This window comes from Poeciliopsis prolifica, unplaced genomic scaffold (assembly GCF_027474105.1).
Source record: "Poeciliopsis prolifica strain line A6 unplaced genomic scaffold, Auburn_PproV2 SCAFFOLD022, whole genome shotgun sequence".
Classification (NCBI taxonomy): Eukaryota; Metazoa; Chordata; class Actinopteri; order Cyprinodontiformes; family Poeciliidae; genus Poeciliopsis; species Poeciliopsis prolifica.
In genome coordinates this window covers 5320956-5339404 of record NW_026562397.1, presented here as the reverse complement: position 1 = coordinate 5339404, position 18449 = coordinate 5320956, and the positions used below count along the sequence as shown (strand labels likewise).

The 18449-nt window shown below is 40.0% G+C and overlaps 1 protein-coding gene across 3 annotated transcripts in view; it reads right to left on the bottom strand.

The window, feature by feature from the left end:
• Window positions 1-18449, bottom strand: part of cadm1b (cell adhesion molecule 1b) — a 225001-nt gene that overhangs the window by 45912 nt on the left and 160640 nt on the right. For 2 of the 3 annotated variants that reach the window (XM_055045419.1, XM_055045416.1), the window contains exons 2-4: window positions 18212-18232; window positions 9809-9955; window positions 2050-2202 (exon numbers count right to left, since the gene is read on the bottom strand). In XM_055045419.1, coding sequence (XP_054901394.1) covers window positions 2050-2202; window positions 9809-9955; window positions 18212-18232 — 321 coding nt within the window. The remainder of the gene's footprint in view (window positions 1-2049; window positions 2203-9808; window positions 9956-18211; window positions 18233-18449) is intronic. The other variant, XM_055045418.1, reaches the window with a different exon arrangement.

Sequence of the window (18449 nt, the reverse complement as noted above, 5' to 3'; positions counted from 1 at the left end):
ATATGTATTTTCATTCCTGATAGACATTTTTTAATGGAAAATATATATTTTTAAAAAGGTCTACGAAATATTGGTTGAACTCATTGAAATATGCATCTTTGTATTCTATAATAATAAGCATGTGTTGATGATCAGAAATAGCTTTTATAACTTAAAAAGTGACCATTTTGAATAAGCAAAAAAAGCAACTTAATATGTAAAATAGTATTTTTGAATGGAAATCAATTCAATTTTACGATGAGCTGTTTCACCTCATACATGCAAAGCTAGTACTTTTCTAAGATAAAAAAAAAAAAAAAAAAAAACCTTATTGCTGCCAAATGTTTTAATGACTAGAGCTGGATTCCAAAACTTCTGCATGTTGAAGTGAGTAACAGCGGAGCCCTAAACTGGAGAGAAAAATAATAAAATTAGTTGCCTAAAAGCCAAGGAATACTAAATTGAAATAGTTAAGTACATTATCAACCAGCCAGTAAACTAAGACCGTAAAGTCTGAGTAGAGGAATCCATATGTGAACTCTGGATGGCGTTGCACATAACATGTCTGGTCCTCAAAAACACAGAAACCAAAAGTGAAGCTCGAAGGTGAAAATCGCATGTTGGCTGTCGTATGGTAATGGAAAACTACTTCATTGTTTACAGTGGTAAACGATGAAATAAGGGATAAATTGTGTTCTTGATAAGAATCTGAACAAGTCTCAAACAAACCGCCAATGAAACGTTTTCATTGGTTAGAGAGATTCAATTCAATTCAGAAATACTTTATTGATCCCTTTATTGATAGTTACTCCTTGAGTCTTTCTAACTTATTTCTCCAATAACTTCACATTTTAAACAGTAATATTAAAATGAAACATACATAGGTTCTGCTAAGCCATGTCTGTCAGATTAAAAGTACTTCTTGAAAATGATTCATTTAAAGCATCGTGAATGTTTAAACTTCCACAACGTTGACATTGCTTGATGCTTATTCCACCCGCTGTTAGATAAACTGTTTTGTTCCATTTAACTGGACGTCCTAATTATTTTTCCAAGACTGTAAGTCATCTCAAGATCCTCCATCTGGTGTTTCTTGACCTCTGGTGGAGTCAGGACGCCAACCTCGAGGTTCACAGGATCAGCCAACTTGCTTTTGCATACTTGACTGAAGATCGGGTCAGAGCTGAGGCAAAAACTAAAAATGTTGCACCCACACATTGTGGGTTGTGCTAAAACGAGTCCATTTTGGTGCGTAGAACTCATGTTAAAACCGGTCCGATGCTGAACTGCGACACATCTGCAGGGTTATACAAACACTGAAACAATAATACAATAAATACAGTATTAATCATGTAGTTTCTCTTATTAAGGCATTGCCAAAAGGTTTTAAGGCACTGTCAAATAACTCTATGTAATTGCAACCTTTGTTGACTCGGATGTAAACACAGAATCGGGCCAAATTTCCGACCCTCCTTGTGTTAGTCGTCACAGATAACTTCACGAACTTCACATACTTGAAAGCAAAACGTCACTTGGTGGGGGGTTAGGGGCTGGGGGTGGGTGCTTATTTCAAGAACTCTTGATTCAGAAAAGAAGAAGAAAAAAAAAAAAGGGGGCTAGGTTTCAGTCGTACAACTGGAGTAATTACTTTTAAGTGCTTTTAATTCCTTTCAATCCCCCAGGATGTCTGCATGTATAATAAAGCTTAACTAAAGTAATTTCTCTCCAAAGCATCAAAGTGTGGCACAGCTGACTCTCAATGGGAAATCGTTGGGAGCAGCCAAGTCAACATTCACCGGGATTCACAGAGTCAACACAGCTGCCAAACCAACGCGGTCTGAGCCATCAGTTTCAGCATCTGCTCCTTTTTCGTTATGCTGTTGAGCACCGCGAGAGCCTAATTGGCTGACATTTTGTTTTAGTTGCTTAAGATAACAAGATCAGAGATAACTATTATTTCATATTCACCGCTCACAATGGAGCGACTCACAATGAGAGTGTGGGTTTTTCTTATTTATTTATTTTTTCCCTATTTCTTCTTCACACCCGATGTGCGTCCTCACACCTTACCCAGGACGGTGATGTCTGCGTAGGCTTCCTGAGGAGGATCTGTGTAGAGCTGGCACACGTAGCGTCCCTCGTCGGAGAGCGATACGTTGGACAGAGACACCCGGAGTTCGTTGTCAGAGAAATTCACCAGCTGGAACCGGCTGTCCTTGAGAGCTGTTGGGGATACAGAGTGCAGGGACACAAGTGTGAGATGCGCGGGGTGAGACGAAAGAAAACAGGGGGCATGAGGGAGGACGAGAGAGAGGGATGAAGGAGGACGAACGAGGCTCTATCAGGAAATCAGAGGGAAGTGTGGGGAGGAGGGAGGCAGAGCGCTGCCCTTTATGCGGGGCTTTCTCCTTAATTGAGTAAAAGAAAAGTGAGTTTCAGAACGATTTCTTCGAGTTGATTTATAAAGTATCTTTACAGTCCACGGAGCACTCGCAAAGAAAGGAAGGCACGAGGAGTGTTCATGAAGAGTCCTAACAAGCTGAGAAAGTCTTAAAACGGGGCCGAGGCCGGTCACGGATGGCTGCGTCGGGCTCACACACAGTCCTCTGAGAGGAGAGAGGCATTCAAACATACATAATGAATTAAATCACAGAGAGGAAGCGCAGACGCCTGAAAGTCCAAATCAAAAAGCAGCCGGGAATCTCTGCACTAAATGCCTCCACAATGTGGATTGTTCCGGACTTCCTATCTTTCGACGTCGTCGTCGAACTGGGTTAGCCGACTTCGTCTCGCTCCGACTTCCTTAGACTCGCCGCTTTTCGTTTTGGGTCAGCGCTCGTCCCCGAGAGCTCCTTTACATAAACAGCCTGGGCTGATTTGATCGGGGAGGCCTTTTGATGCCTTGACCTGCCTTCTTTATCAAGTCCTGTCCGCATCTGTCGAGCTAACGAACGCCACTCGGTCCCCGTTTGAAGCGCGGGGAGAGTTTATTATTCCCTTCAGGCTTCACACTTTGCATTACGATCATTACTTGAGGTCTCCGGGTGGCGTCGATATGAAACCTTATTCCCTCAATATTATCTCAAGGCTCTTTGGGAGCCTTAAAAGGAGCTGCGCTTTGAGAGGCAAGAGCATCTGCTGCAGAGGGAAACACTCCAGGTCTGAAATGATGAGTGCAGATTGCAGCATATGACTCTGTGACGTTTAAGAGGTTGATTGCTTAGATAAGGGAGCCGATAGACACAGTTCCTGTGCATGCATTCATTAAGTGCATACATGTGATGCTAATTGTGGAGTGCTAATGATTTATTTGTATCTTTGATTTTCATTCAGTCTTTTTCAAATACAAAAGCTGGATGTGGAGCTTTCTATGTGTTGTGTATTTTGTCTAATCCGATTTGATCAGATCAGGGTTTTTTTTATTTATTTATTTTTTTAACTGACCCCATGAGGACAGCCAGTGCAGCAGTATTGCTTAGTTTAAAACTTCGTTTACAAGCGTATATTTTAATCACATAATCTGCATACGAAGAACATAAGAAATATTTTTGGATGATTCAGACAATCTAAAGCCTTTAAGGTCCGTATGACAAAACGAGTCTCAGTTTACACACAAAGCACTTCAATAGCAGTATTGTCTTATTATCGGCAAATTATGAAACAGTATCTTGGAAGTCTCCTAGAAAATTGTCCCAAGGATGACAAATCGAAGATACAAACGTATCAGTACATGCAATATTCTCCGATGCAATTTAAAAAATGAGCTCACAAAAGATCATTATTTGTCTGGTTTGTTCTACCCATATTTGAGGTTGAGAAGTTGTTTGTTGAAAGGGCAGAATTATGTTCATCCAAACATGGAGCCATTTTATAGCACGATCAGACGGATCGTGCTATAAAATGGTAGCTATGCTTTCTATGCTACCTGCAGTAGTTACAAAAAATGTTGTATATTATCAAACATGACTTTAAAGAGACGCAACACTTATAAATTGGTTCCCTGTCTCTTTGAAAATCTGCTGCTCTTTGCAGCAGAACTTTATGAATTTAATACCAGCTTACACTTGAACTTAGTGACATTAACCTCTCTGCACGCTTTGACCACTTCAGCTTCCTGTTTGCAAATGTCAGTATTTTTATTTGTTGCGCTGAATACTTGTTAAGTATTCAGCAGTTCCTTTACATACATAAGTTTATGTAAAGGAACTGCTCGTTGTGTAGCCCAACACAACGAGCAGTAGGTCACTGGAAGCAATTGCAACAAGTCTTTAAAAGACTTTCAGAGGAATTAATCAAATATATCTTTCACAGATCAAAGGAAGTTCTTTCAAAGTGAGATGAATACAATTTCTGTGCTTTCCAAGATCATCACAGGCCTTTACATATTTCACCAATAGTATTCAAGGTCAGCCCTCCAGATCCGCTCTACGGTAAGGGTAAATAAATATGATATGGTAGTGAGAATTTGTTTGTTCACACAATAATAGAGATTCAACACAATCAGAACTGCTACGTGTGTCCTGATTTCTAAGTTGGTGCTTAAAATTAAATCCGTTGTATGATGGGTTTTCTACCATAGCCTGCCTTCCACCCTCAATATAACAAATCCCCTCCGCGCCCCCCAAAAAACAGCCGTAACTGTTTTCGAAATTGAGCTAACCTGCAGGGCTATGAATGCTGAACATCACGCTTGTTTACAAAGTACCACTTTTTAAATATTAAGCCTTTGTAACACAAACCCGGAAACCTCCCGGAAGGGGGGGAAATGCGGCCAATAAGCAATCGCCTCATGCCGCGTTGCCGTCCGTGCTGTCGTCCACCTTCACTGATAAAAGACTCATTTTTTTCATTCCGGCTGACAACCGCTGCTGAATTACATGTCATTTTGGATATATCTGGAGGGATAAACGTTTCACCCTAACAAGGCGTGCTCGGCTCCGACCGACCCGTGACATAATTTATCTTTATTTGCTGCAGCAGGAATTTGTTTAAAAAAAAAAAAAAACGGAGCCCTCCTCTGTGACTGTAAAGCCGATACTCTGCTGTTGTTTGTGTCTTATTCCGAGGCGACTACTTGGCTTGTCAGCTCCCGGTGTGTCTCTGTGTCACTGCTGTTTGCCTTCTCACGCACAAAGATCTGCCACTGTGTCAGGGCAGCCATGATGACAGGTAACAATGCCACCAGCTTGGAGGGTACAGAGCGGGGTGAGGAGGGCTGGTTTGTGCAGAACTGGAGGTCCTTTAGGAGACGGGGGCCTAGAATAGCATCGTCGACGGGGGGAGTTCGCCAGACCCCATTACGAGAAGTACAAATACGCAGCAGAAACCCAATAACACCTAATCCGCCCGTTGCAAAGTCTGACATATATTCACATCCAACGGTGGATAAACAACACAGTTTGGTTTTTTTCTTCTTTTTTTTTTTTTTTTTGTTTATTGACGAAGGAGATGTATTGACTTTGGCAGAGAAAATGACATGTTTGCAGGCTCACATGGCGGCGCTCAATATAGAACAAAGAGGGAAAGGTTGTCCTAACCTCCTGGCAAGACTTCTGTAACTGTACAGACTCATCATTGATCGGCGGGCACGATGAGCCTCCTGATTATTGTTTCTTTTAATCTTTGCCGTCTGAGTAAATAGGAGCACAGCCCCCGATCTATACTTTCAAAACACTCGTCTCTCTCTCTCTCTCTCACTGTTCTGTCACATTTTTTTTTTGTTTTGTTTTGTGGGTGTTTTACACAAATGTGACAAAGACGTGCGCTCAGACTCCCCCGGCGAGAGAACCGAACGCACGCCTGGCTACCTGGGCCCGCAAAATAACAGCTGGGAAGCAATATAGATTGAGATGAACGGTGGCTCTCGTTCACCTTCAATCCTGGCTCGGATCCAAGGCGCTACGTGAAAAAAAAAAATGCAAGACAGAAAAAAATCTCGGTTTAAAGCATAAGTGTCCCACATGCTCTTGTATAATCATAAAGCCCAATATCCCTAATCTAAGAGATTATTGTAAAAACAAACCAAAAAAAATGACAAGGATACGACAGTATTTCCATTACATAAGCGCTGTGAATTATCTCTTAATAATCTCGCAGCATTCGAAGCTTAATGACATGTGTAAAAGAGCCAGAGAGTCAAGGACAGATGGAATCATGTTTGCACACCAAATCCAAGCGAAAGCCGCGGCTGATCTTGTCGTCGTGTCTGACACCTTTACTGTGGTAAAACCACAACAGCTCCTTCGGTACCAGAATGCGCTGATGGTTGTACAGTAACCCACCTGTTTAGAGATGACTTTAATTAGTGGTAAATGGAACACCATGCAACATGTTCTATCTGCATTCATCTGCTGATTTTGATGACGAAATGTGATGTTTATTGCTCGTTTCGTAATTGATTACTGTTCTGTTTTTATGGCAGAAATCCCTTTGGACTGCCTCGTTGCTGAAATTTACTTTTCAAATGAGCCTGACTTAATGTTCCTCTTGTGTAAAAAAAAACCAAACAGAAGTAGTCAAAGGAGCACAAATAACAAAGTTTACTTTGGCAATTGACGATATTTAGGTTTACAAACTAAGATGTTTTTCTTTTACTTATTTGTGTCCTGAAACGTCTCCATCCACACCAGGTCTTCCAGGTTGTATGTTTAAAAAATGGTAGCTTACAACCCCCCTCACCCCCACAAAAAAAATCATAATTCACAATAAGCTAACTCTCTGCCATGTAATAATCTCACACTGGAAATTTAGTAAAAGTCCAATCTTTAATTTGACTGCAAAAATCATTGAAAATTATATGAATCAAATATAGTTTTGAATAAAAAATACTGGTGACTTACAACCACTGTCATGTCTTCCTCTGCCTTACATTTCAATTGTTTTTGGTAAATAATTCTCCAGTGATGATTTAGTACGCATAAAACTGGCAAGATAGCAAACAGTGTGATGGTAGCTTTAAAAAACATCCATGTACAATTTAAGTAGGACAGCTGTGTGATACAGAAAGAAGCTCAAACATTTCCTGTGTTTTAGAGGCAGAGAAAAAAAACAAGAGTAATTGAAACTGTGACAAGTAAGGCTGAACAAGGACCCCAACTTGTCTCGTCTCGAGGCTTTTGCACATCCTTTCAACAGAGGTCCCAATAATTGCAGAGAGTGCTGCGCGTGTGTGTGTTCTGTAATAGCGGTTAATTGCTTTTGTCATAAAGCATAATAGTTTGAAATACTTGTGACATTTTGTGTTGCCACATTTGGGAAAGTAGCAGCAGCTGACTCATTTTCTGTATGCCACCTAATACATTAAGACAAATCAGCTTGGTTATGTTTAATTGTAGGTGATAAATGTTAATTTAAGGGCGAGGCGACATAAATTGCTGCATCCTCGTCCGACACGTTGTCCGTGGTTATGAGTGATAACTGGCAACAATTTTCTGTTTAATTGCTGGTAATAGAATTAAAATTTGTCACATGTGCAAAACTAAAGTCAGATCTGACATTTTAAAGATATTTTGCAGCCAGAAAGCTAAAAAAAAAAAAAAAGTACTACCATCTAATAATTAGCAACTGATGTTCAAAGAAGAAAAGTTCCCTAAAACATAATTTTCTACAATAGAATTGTGACATGACGTATATCACGGAGTTTATTACTTGGTATGAGACAGAACTATGGGATTTTAAAAAATGACAGTTTCGGTGCAGGAATATTTCACATAAATGTGTGCCTGCTTTTTGGTAACACAGAAAAGGACAGAGTGACTGCTCTGTCTCACTCGAAAGATTCGCCTTCACAGGACATGTAGATTAGCTCGATCAAAGTATATGTGTGAAGACACAAACTGCTCAAAGTGCTGTTTTTCTCCAGGAGAGCAATCCAAAGTTGAAGGAAAAGGACACAATAATTTGCACAAAGGTGACAAGACAGAAGTATTTTTGGTGCAAAAATATTTGTACCTTTTAACTGCGAAGTCGACGTTGGAGAGCAATAGCCAACAGGAGTTTTGTAATTGTAAATTTTGTGAACTTTCACAAAAACAAAGCAGCAGTTATCTCTTCAAATTCTTAAGCGCACGAGCACAAATTGTATTCTTTGAGTCGCACTTTGAAAAACATCCCACACTGACACTTTAGCCCCTAAATGATTGCTAACAAATGGTGCAAAAACAAATCCACATACCTGTCAGAAAAAAGAAACAAATAACTTGTGAATATTTGTTCGTCACTCAGACACAAAACTACTGATACACCTTCACAGATTCTTCAACGCGGATCGCAGATTTCATTCTACAAGTCCCAAAGTATGAAAGGCTCGTAAAAATTATTTTTTTGTAATGTTTTATTTGTATTGTCTTGCTGTTCCGATGTTGAGGTCTCTACAAAATTAACGCTTATTGGTCTTTGAGAGGGGAAACGTGCATTATCATGGCATTAACAATATAATACTTTAAAATTGTCTCAAAACAACAATATTATCGATAATCGCAATAATTATTGGGCAATTTATCGTCCAGCAAAATGCGCTATTGTTTTGCAGAACGGGAAGGACTCTGGGAGCCACAAAAATAGAGTGAAACATTGTAGAATTTAGCTTCAGAAGCTAAAGAATATTTCTATTCTATAAATTTGTGATTGAAATGTGATCAATTGTGATGAATTAACTACATACCCTGCAATCAACTTACTATTATTATTGTTCAAGTCCCACTACTGTTAAAACTGTAAATGTCCTGTTCCTGTATAACGCTTCATCCAGGCTTAAACTCTCACTAATAAAACATGGATTCTTTACAAGAGGAAAAGTGAGACTTTCGGCTGCTTCCGTTCACAGCCATTTTCAGCACTTGGCGGCTCGGTAGTAAGAAGTACCCTGGTGGTCTGAATGTGTCATAGTGCTGGTCAGAACTGGAGCAGAAAGCACTAATTTGTCACTGTGGTGAATTACAGGCGAACTGCAGATCATTTTTGAATCCCTGGAGGAGACGCCCGTCTGCCAGATCTCCAAACTGCTGATCTGTCCTGACTTTCTCTTCCTCACTGAGTAAATTACCATGTAAATCTTTACCTCGTGCACTCACTCTGGAGTTGGAGATTTAACCGCGACCGCTGTCGTCTCGCGTGGGCCTCGTGTTGTACATCTGTGCTCGGATTTTGTGTTTGTTCTGTAACGTCACCACTCTGGCAGATTTAGCTTCATGCTAGGGTGCATCTTTTTTACATATGTCGCGCCGTTGTGGAAATAAAAACACTGCGAAGTACAAAACCGAACGCAGTCAAAAAGCAAAAGATGTAAAAAAAATGTTTTTAAAAAGGCAGATACGTCTTTTAATCCTGCTTTAGTAAACTCCGATGCACAAGAGGAGTGCAGAATAGTGAGACAATGTGTTATGTTTGTTATGGTCCCAACGCAGCTGCCTGCATACTTTGTCTCATTTCCCCCCCCCCCCCCGTCTCAGTCCCAAAAATGTGCTCTTAAAGGTAATACTAAGAAGGAACAGAAATTCCTCACAGCTGTCAGAAAAACTAAGAAAACAAGAAACTCTTTGAGAAAAAATACATTAAATAACTTTTCCCTCCCTCCACCTAAAGTTCTGAAAGAAATATTCCTGGTTTGAGGCAGAAATCAAACCTGTGTAGGCAGCCGGAATTGGAGAAAATTGGATTTCCACTCACTCCATCCCTTTTGTTGTGGCAAACAATATTTCTCTCAGTTACAGTAAAATGGGCATGACTGTGCATTTTAAGAAACTCTGGGAATCGCAAATGTAGCTCTGCGTTTCAGGCCGTTGGGAGGGGCAGGCCGGCAGGGACCAGCGCGGCGCGGAGCTGCACTCACGTCTCAGATCTCTGAAGTAGATGGTCTGTCGGTTCGGGTTCAGCAGCTGGATGACGGAGTCGTCGTTGTTCCTCACTCGGCAGCTAATGGTGGCCGTCTCTCCCTCGATCACCGACACGTTGTCAGTCGCCAGGTTCTGGCTGTCAACTAAAAAAACCACAGACATGCAAAAGGAGAACTCTTAAAGTGGCAGTATTGTGTGTTTATGCCATTTCATAGCAGAGTCAAGTAACCTTCAATTGTTTTAAAAATGTTAAATATATCAAATACAGCTTCAAAGAAATATTACTTTGTTACTTAACACCTTAAATTTGGTGTTAAGTCTGTTTAAAAACTCCAGCTCCTCCCGAAATCTCACCTTCAGGAAATCATCACAACATGACTCCTCTTATTTTAACCATGTTTTTACCAGCGTGTTACTGAGAAGTAACTCGTACAATGAAGTCAGCTGATGCACAGTTTCACCAGGTGGTAGCTAACTGCTGCTGGCTAGTCTGAAGGAGCTGGTTGGTGGGAATTGCTTGGAAACCACAACTCAGAGATGAATGGTTGCCCCGCGATATTACTGGATTTCTCAAACATGCATGAAAGAATCAAAGGAAACTCCAGGTATGTTTTTTGATGAAGGAATAACATCATAGCATAATGTAAAGTGTTAAAAAAACAACCTGATTTTACACAGCACTGGCGCTTTAACAAAACTTTTCTGACCGGATTTCTCGAGTCTATTAAATACTTAGACGCTGTTTTATTTTTTTTTCCTTTTGCTCCATGTCAACAGACGGGAGCAAAGCTATGTGAAGAGGCTGTGTAGATTGTCAGTTTGCAGCCATGTCTAATCCTTTTAATATAAGAGCCATGTGCAGTGTTTGTCACTATTGATCTCCCCCCACAGCTCAGAGTAGGCCCTGCGAACGAATGCCAGATGGGCTGTAAGCTCTGCTGCCCACAAAGATGCCGGGAGAGGAGAAGGATACGAAGGGAAAAGAAAAGAAAGGAAAAAAAAAGAGACAATGAACAAGTGTAAGGAAAGTGGAAACCCGGCAGATACGGGCGGAGCGGTTGGAGGTGAGAAAGATGGGAGTAGAGTCAAATCGAGAAGAGTGAGAGGAGGAGTCGGATGGCGTTTCTGGTTAAGCTATTTTTTATTTATTTTTTTTGCTCTCCGTCTGAGCCCGGTGTGTGCTCAGCGGTTTTGTTCTCCGTCTGCAGGAAATACAAGCATCTGGACTCACTGACTGTACGCCGGCCATTGTTGACCCCCCTGCACCCCCCCTCCGCACCTCCTTGACGAGACTTTGGACCTTGTCATCATAACTTACACCGTACTAAGCCCCAACACACACACCCACACACACACACACACACACACACACACACACAAAATGCCTGGCTTTGTTTTCCCACCCTGTCTTCAGAAAGAAAGAAGAAGGAGGAAGTCAAAAGTCACCTTGTGCTATATTTATTTGGCAGGAGCCAAAACAAACAAACAAAAAAAAAACATAAAGGAAACACGTTTAATGCCTCAGATTCACACCAGCGGAGAAGCAACACTCCTGGTCTCAACCCCCCCGAATCCTACAAAAAAAAAAGAAACATCAAAAGCACATTTGCATGCCTGAGTTGTCAGACACCTCTATTGCATTCTGACATTTACAAAGTGGAGAGCGGTGTGGGGGGGGAGAAAGAAATGCCTGCGTTTTCCGATAGCGATAATGGGAATAGACAGCCAAACTAACATGATTCAAAATGAACTCTGCAAACGCGGCGAGCAATAAGAAATTAACCTCCTGTGGAGAAAAGCTCCTCAGACCTGTCTGATGCAACGAACTACCCATTTTATTCCACTCCTCTGCCACCCCTCAGGTTCAGGACAAAAGAAGGGTAATGGGTACAAAAAAAAAAGAAGAAACAATTCGGAGTCAGAGGACACAATGTAGGCAATTAAAAGTTTATTGCCGCCTCATAATGGGCTTTAATTCGTTTCTGCTAAACACTCGTTTCAAACATCGGGTTTCGTTTAATCAATTCATTTCGAACAGCGTCGTTTAAAAAAAGGTCCAGGCTCGATTTTCGGATAAGGTCAGAGATCTAGAATGACAAATGGAAAATTATTTAAATTTGCTTTCAGTTTACGAGCAAAAACAAAAGGTCACCTTCTGGAGACAGTTATTTCTTTGTGACGCCCAGGATGTGCTGATTCGCTCCGTAAAGCTTAAGTAGGACTAATTTGGTAAGAAGTTTCACCTTAAGCCTGATCAACTTAATGGCTTGTCAGGCATCTTCAAAGACAAAAATAAATAAATAAATAAATAATTTTTTTTTGAAAAAAGCAACAAAAAACAGAGAAAATAAAGATATAATGCACAGAGGAACTGTTGGAGGATTAACCAACACAGTGCTGTCCCCCACCTGTTGCTGTGTTACCTCCTAATCAGCTAGGTAAAAAAAAACATAAACTCACAATTTTCACATATAAGGAAATAAGCATTTTGTTTAAATTGCTAACTTTGGATTCATTTTATTTGTTTTAAATATCTGAAAGTTGGCCAGACTTTTGACATGAATGTTTTCCTGTCTTATCCTCCATTTCCTCTGATGTATTCACTTTCTCCTTTCACTCCACTCCATTATTATAACAAAAAAAATTAATGCAGTTGTGGGGTTAAAACCTAAAACTGCTGCTGCGCAAGTTACTCAACATGCCGTTACTAGGTAACCAATACTACTATTATTGAACGGCATTAGCTCCAGTTCACACTCCAGACCAGGTGGTGGCAGTATTGCACACTTTCAGTGTTTTTTTGTTTTTTTTTACAGCGCAATAAAAAGAAGAAAAGCCACAAAGCCAGAGAAGATAACAGATGCGTTTCAAATTCGCCATTTTTACTCGTGTATTATTGAATTAAAAGTAGAGACGGCCTTGATAATAGTTAGTGGTTTTGGTAAATTCAAGCTGGTAAAACCATAGTCCGGGTTAGACGACACAACAGGACTGATGGAAATGAAATGTGGGTCACACGATAGAAGCTAAGGCTGCTAACGTGTTGCTAGCTGGTGGTAAGTTTGCTACCAAATGCTAATTATCTTCATTTAATTATAACCAATGCAGTAAAGATATAAGCAAACTTACGTTGGTTTCTGAAATAATTATTATCAATTTTATTGTGACCTTTATGATTATCACTATAACAATCACTCAGCTTCGTATAACTGCATGGTTGTTGCGACCCAATATGCTTTTCTTCATGAACTTAACCTGGCTTTGATGAAGCTCAGTATGCAAAGAGACGTTGATATTGTGAGGCTGTTGTTATAACTCGTTCATCATTGTTTTTATCTTTGACATATTTTTGTGGTCTAAGCAAATGAAGATGAAAGAGGAAGGCAGGGATTAGAAAACCTGGAGACGTTCCTGTCTCACCAACCAGCAAGAACCTCCACATCGTCTCCATGGTGGACGGCTTTTTTTGTTGTTTTTTTAACTCAGCAGCTGGATACATTTTTAACAGCAAAAAGTAGTGTGCCATCTTGAAGTGCTTAATAAACATGGTTTAATTTGAAAATAATTGGACAGAATTTATTCCCCTTGTTAATCTACCATATCTCTTTCATGCATTTTATTTGTTGTTGTTGATGGACTGGTGACCTGTCCAGAGTGAAGCCCGTCACTCATCTGATGACTGCTGCAGTTACTTCATCAGCAATTATAATAAACCAGAGGTGTATTTAGAGCATCCCGTAATCAGACTACTAATATATAAAATATGTAATGCCAATATACTTAAAATACATTCTGAGTATATTTTAAATGTAATTCAATCACAAAAAAAGTTCACTCAAAATATACCAATCAAGCAGATTTTTGTTACATAAAAAGCAAAATACTTAAAGTACACGAAATGCAACTTAAGTTGTCCAAGAAAAAGTATGAGGAAGTACACTTAGTACACTTTAAATGGTGCACTAAGTGACTTGTACACACTGTATCCAAAACACTAATAAATATGGAAAAAAAAACATGATTAAGATTCATATTTACAACTGAGTGTATGTTAATACTGCCAGCACACACATAAATCTTTCCAGTACTTGTGAAACACTTTTTTTTTTTTTTTAAGCATGCGGCAATTTCAGCTTCAAAATCCCCGCGTCTCGTAATGAATACTGCCGAAGATGAGCCGGAAAGCAATATAAGGAAAGAAGAAGAAGAAGGATAAAAAAAAAAAAGGAAGTAGTTTTGATGTCTATTTTATTTCATCGCACTAAGAGCAATATATTTGGCAGTCAAAACAGCAACAGACCAGCCTCAAAGCAAGGTTACTCTGCTCCCAATCTGCTGGACTGAGAGACAGAGAACCGAGAGAGAGAGAGAGAGAGAGAGAGAAAAAAAAAAAGATAAATTCTCCATAAGGTTTTAGCAGCCCCCAAGCAAGGTTGGTACCCCTCCAACATCCCAGCCTCGGCTCATCTCCAATTCAAAACACACATAAATAACGTCACTGTGATTAGCAATCCCATCAAAGTGAAAACAGGCCACTTTGTGGAACATGGAGGGTTTTCGCAATTGAAGTAAACATTTTCAATTGCCTCGGCATCCTGGTCATGATTGGGTGCAAATGAGGAGAGGCAGTCATTAATTCTCCGTGGTGGGCGGGGGGGATGATGGGGATGTGGGAGGAGTGAGGGGGGGTAGTGGGCAGAGATAGAGCACAGATGACTGGCTGATAAATTCACACTCATTCCAGCAGCTGTCTGGGAGAGTAAAGTGCCTGTATCTCTACACATGGCTGCCCTCCTGTTCCCGCATCACAACATACTGAATGAAACAGTCTGAGGAAAATACAGACCTTCAAAAAGTCTGTGCACTCTCCGAGGGGATGTACAATCTGGCGAAAGGAGTCTGGCACAGAGGCGCGGCTCATCAGCCGTACTCAGAATGCAAAACGGCACCAGAACTCCAACTTCCACACCCCACCCACCGCCGTTCATCCCCCTCCCCAACACGAACACGCACCCACACACACACATCTAAACCGTTCTCGGAGAAAAAAGTTGACGAAATCTGGAAATTTTCAGCGGATTGGCTCCTCCATCAGAAATTCAGAGACCGGCACCTTTTGAATCGCGTTGGCTCGCTTCTTTGAACTTTTCTCTCTTGTTTTCACATCAAAAGACATGAAAGGCGGGCAGCAAAATGCGGGACATCCTGCGCCCTCTCCATACACCCCCTCCAACGCCTCCATTTCTCTCCCGTGAGTCGGCGCTCTCTGCGGCAGCAGTCGTGCTCTCTCAAGAAAAAAAAAAAAACAGACGGGCGTTAACAACATCAAGTTTCTCATTCCTCTTCCTGTGACCCCGCCTCTTCTCCGCCGCGATGAAACGACGTCTGAACGTGTTCACAGATGAGGAATTGGACCAAAAACACTCTTAGAGGAACTCGACATTTGTAGCAAGACAACCGCAAAAGAGGAACGTTAATTTTAGTTTAGTTAGTTCGGTTTCAGTATCATAATTATCATGTGCCACTTCAAATCATGGCTTGAAACTCGTGTCGCAATTTAATCAAGCAGAAATAAATATTTGAAAATCACTTTGATTTTGACTTTAATTTCCAGATAAAACTTTCTTTTGTCTATTTCCAAATTTCATATCATATTTAACCAAACTTGCTCCTGTGTAACAATGATTAAAAGTGCACATCTTTTTTAAATTCCTCACAAATCTGACAAAAATTCTTGCATAGTAGTTTTTTTTATTGTTGTATGAAAGTAACACATTTTTCTTCTAATTGCAGACTAAAGTCAAATGTCTGAGCAAATACAAATGCCAGTGATTTTACAAAACACAGCTTTCAGCAATACTGTACACATGAATGTTGTTTCCGCACAGAAATACGCAGCAATTAGTTACTCTGCCTTTTTATAACAAAGTTACAATACTGTGGTCAATTTATTTATTTTTTGCCTCAGCGCTCCATAGGGTTGTTCTGATTTTGCTTTTTTGAATCTTGCCTCGATCTCCTCAAAAAAAAAAAAAAAAAAGCGTCATATTGATCAAGAGTCAGATGAGGCCGAAGCGACGTAACGTCCTGTTGCTATGATTGGCCAGAGACGGAGAGTCCTGCTCTCTGTCAGGAAATCCTGTCCGTTTATGACCTTAAACTCACTTGGGTTATGGAGAACGACAATAATCGCCAGAACACCGACTAACGATTGAATTAATACAAATACCATTGCCAGTTGCAGCAGCTGCTTAGTTGTTGTTGTTGCCGCACAGCTGACCAAGTGAGTTTGAAGGTTTACAGGGCAACTCTGAGTGTATGTATGGAATGAGCTTAATAAATTACATTAGCATTGAAAAGCCTTATTTTTTATCGACTTCTGTTAATATCTGTTGTTAATATTAAAATTTGTTTGATGACTAAGAAAAAGAAAACCAAAAATAAAATCTGTTGGGGGGCACAAACTTTTTTTCTTCTTCTTTACAACACTGTAGCTGTATGTTAAAATCCAAATGTCAGTAGCTGTTACAGAACCGGGCCTGGCTGCCTGATTTATGGATTATTCTCACACTACAGAACAAAAGCATCAATGTGGTTCTAGCCATTGATTTTACCTACTGAAATAGGAAGTATAGGTCGGACTGCTGACTTTTGTCCACCGCGCTCAATGAGCCAGTGGGAGGTTTTACACGAAGAGTGTAAGTTCACATTTATGTTGTCAACCACAATCATTTGCCCCCCGTTGTACCGATGGTGTTGAAAAGAGACTCTGTGACTTACAGAAACGTTTGTCAGAGTTCATCCATAACGACTAATTTAAACATTTATTTCACATTTAACCGCGCACTAATGCATCAAAATCTTAAGTCTCCGCAAAACCCTTTCTCATTGTCTTTAGAACGAGAGCTACAGGAAAATATGATTACAGAAATAAGTTAATAATACTGTAGGATCGTCTGTCTATGCAGGCTGCCACAGATGTCATTAAAATTTGCCAGTGGTGTGAACTCCTCATGCCACAATATGCAAAAGCTCAGTTTGCTCCGAGGAAGAATCACTCACTTCAAATTACTATGTTATGGTTGTTATGGTTCCGACGCGTGAGGGCAGTTTGACCTTTTTTAAAAAAATTGTGAAATTTTTTTTAATTCAACTTGTAATTTCTGGCATAAGTTAGGAAAACATTCAACTTTAATTCCCCAATTATTAATATGTAAAAACAAAAAAAGACTCACTTTATGTATTATGTTTCCTGTACACTGGAAACGCTACACCTGTTAAAACAGTATATTCAATAGGGGTGCATTTTAAATATTAAAACATCCAACTCTGAATCTCTATGTTTATGTTTACTATGAATTCATTTGTAGATTTATTTTGAGATTAACATATTTCCATGTACAAATTGTATTATATTTACATTGAAGTTACTTATAATATCACGTCTTTATTGTTTTAATATATATTCTATAGCGCTTATGTTAATATTTGTATTTGCTAATATTTAACACTCTGGATGAAGTAGTTTGTCAACAAATAAGCAAATGAAGTTTATTCTTATGCCCTCAAAAGTTTTATCTTATCTTACATCTTATGTAAAGAGATCCTAAAATAAATTTTAAAAAAATAGATAAATAAACAATTGAGGACCGACAACATCTTTGGTCAGAAATAATAGAATTCAATTGATATGGATGTTTGACACTCCTGTAAATAACCAGATAAGAATCAGAGTTTGGACGCGCTGCATCGTTTTCAACGCCGGCTGTTGCCACCTTCGAGCGCCGCGCTTTTGTTCCAATCAGAAGAAAACTTCAGGTCGAAGTCCAGCCCGGGAGTTCAGGGCAAACATAATTCGATAAGAAGTAGTGGCTTCTGGAAAGCTTATGGCTCCAAAATCTAATCGCGAACCGGAGAGGCCATCAGCATTACTTACCCTGGGTTCACTTTCCATTAAGCTGCTACATGTAATTACATGATGAATTACAGCTGTTTTTCTGTTTCTTTTCAAACAAACGGCAGACAGTGAAAAACATTCCCGATGCCCTAAGTGGTAACGATTGGCCAAGAATGCAAACGGAGCGGACAAACACATCGTGGAGACGGCGAAGAACTGGGTTAGAGGAGCGTTGCTGCTAGAATATTGAGAAGGAAAAACAACAACAACTAAGAAACATGTGAGAGGAAGTCAAACTAATTAATTACACTATGTGGCCAAAGGTTGATTTTAAAGGAAGACAACAAATGCAAGGCTTTCTAAGCCGTCTCGAAAATAAACACACAACATAAGCAGGCGTGTAAATACGGACAGATGAACAGACTGGGACGGACAGCCAATCAACAGACGCACAGAAGCGAGCGCTTCCAAATGAACAGCAGGTAGAAGGAAGAAGTAGTACCTGTCACGGTTTCAGCAGCTCCTGTGTTGTTGCAGCGCAGGCGAGGATGAGAGGAAGAGAGAGAGAGAGAGAGAGAGAGAAAAAAAGAAAGGTTGTAAGCAGACAGCCTGCAAGCAAAGAGCCACATTTATTTTTTATTTTTTTCATAATTGCAGAAAAAGCATGTTGAAATCGATAAAAATCCAAGTCCTGTTATTGTGCAATTTTTCACCAATTAGAAAACACACAAAAAGAGTTC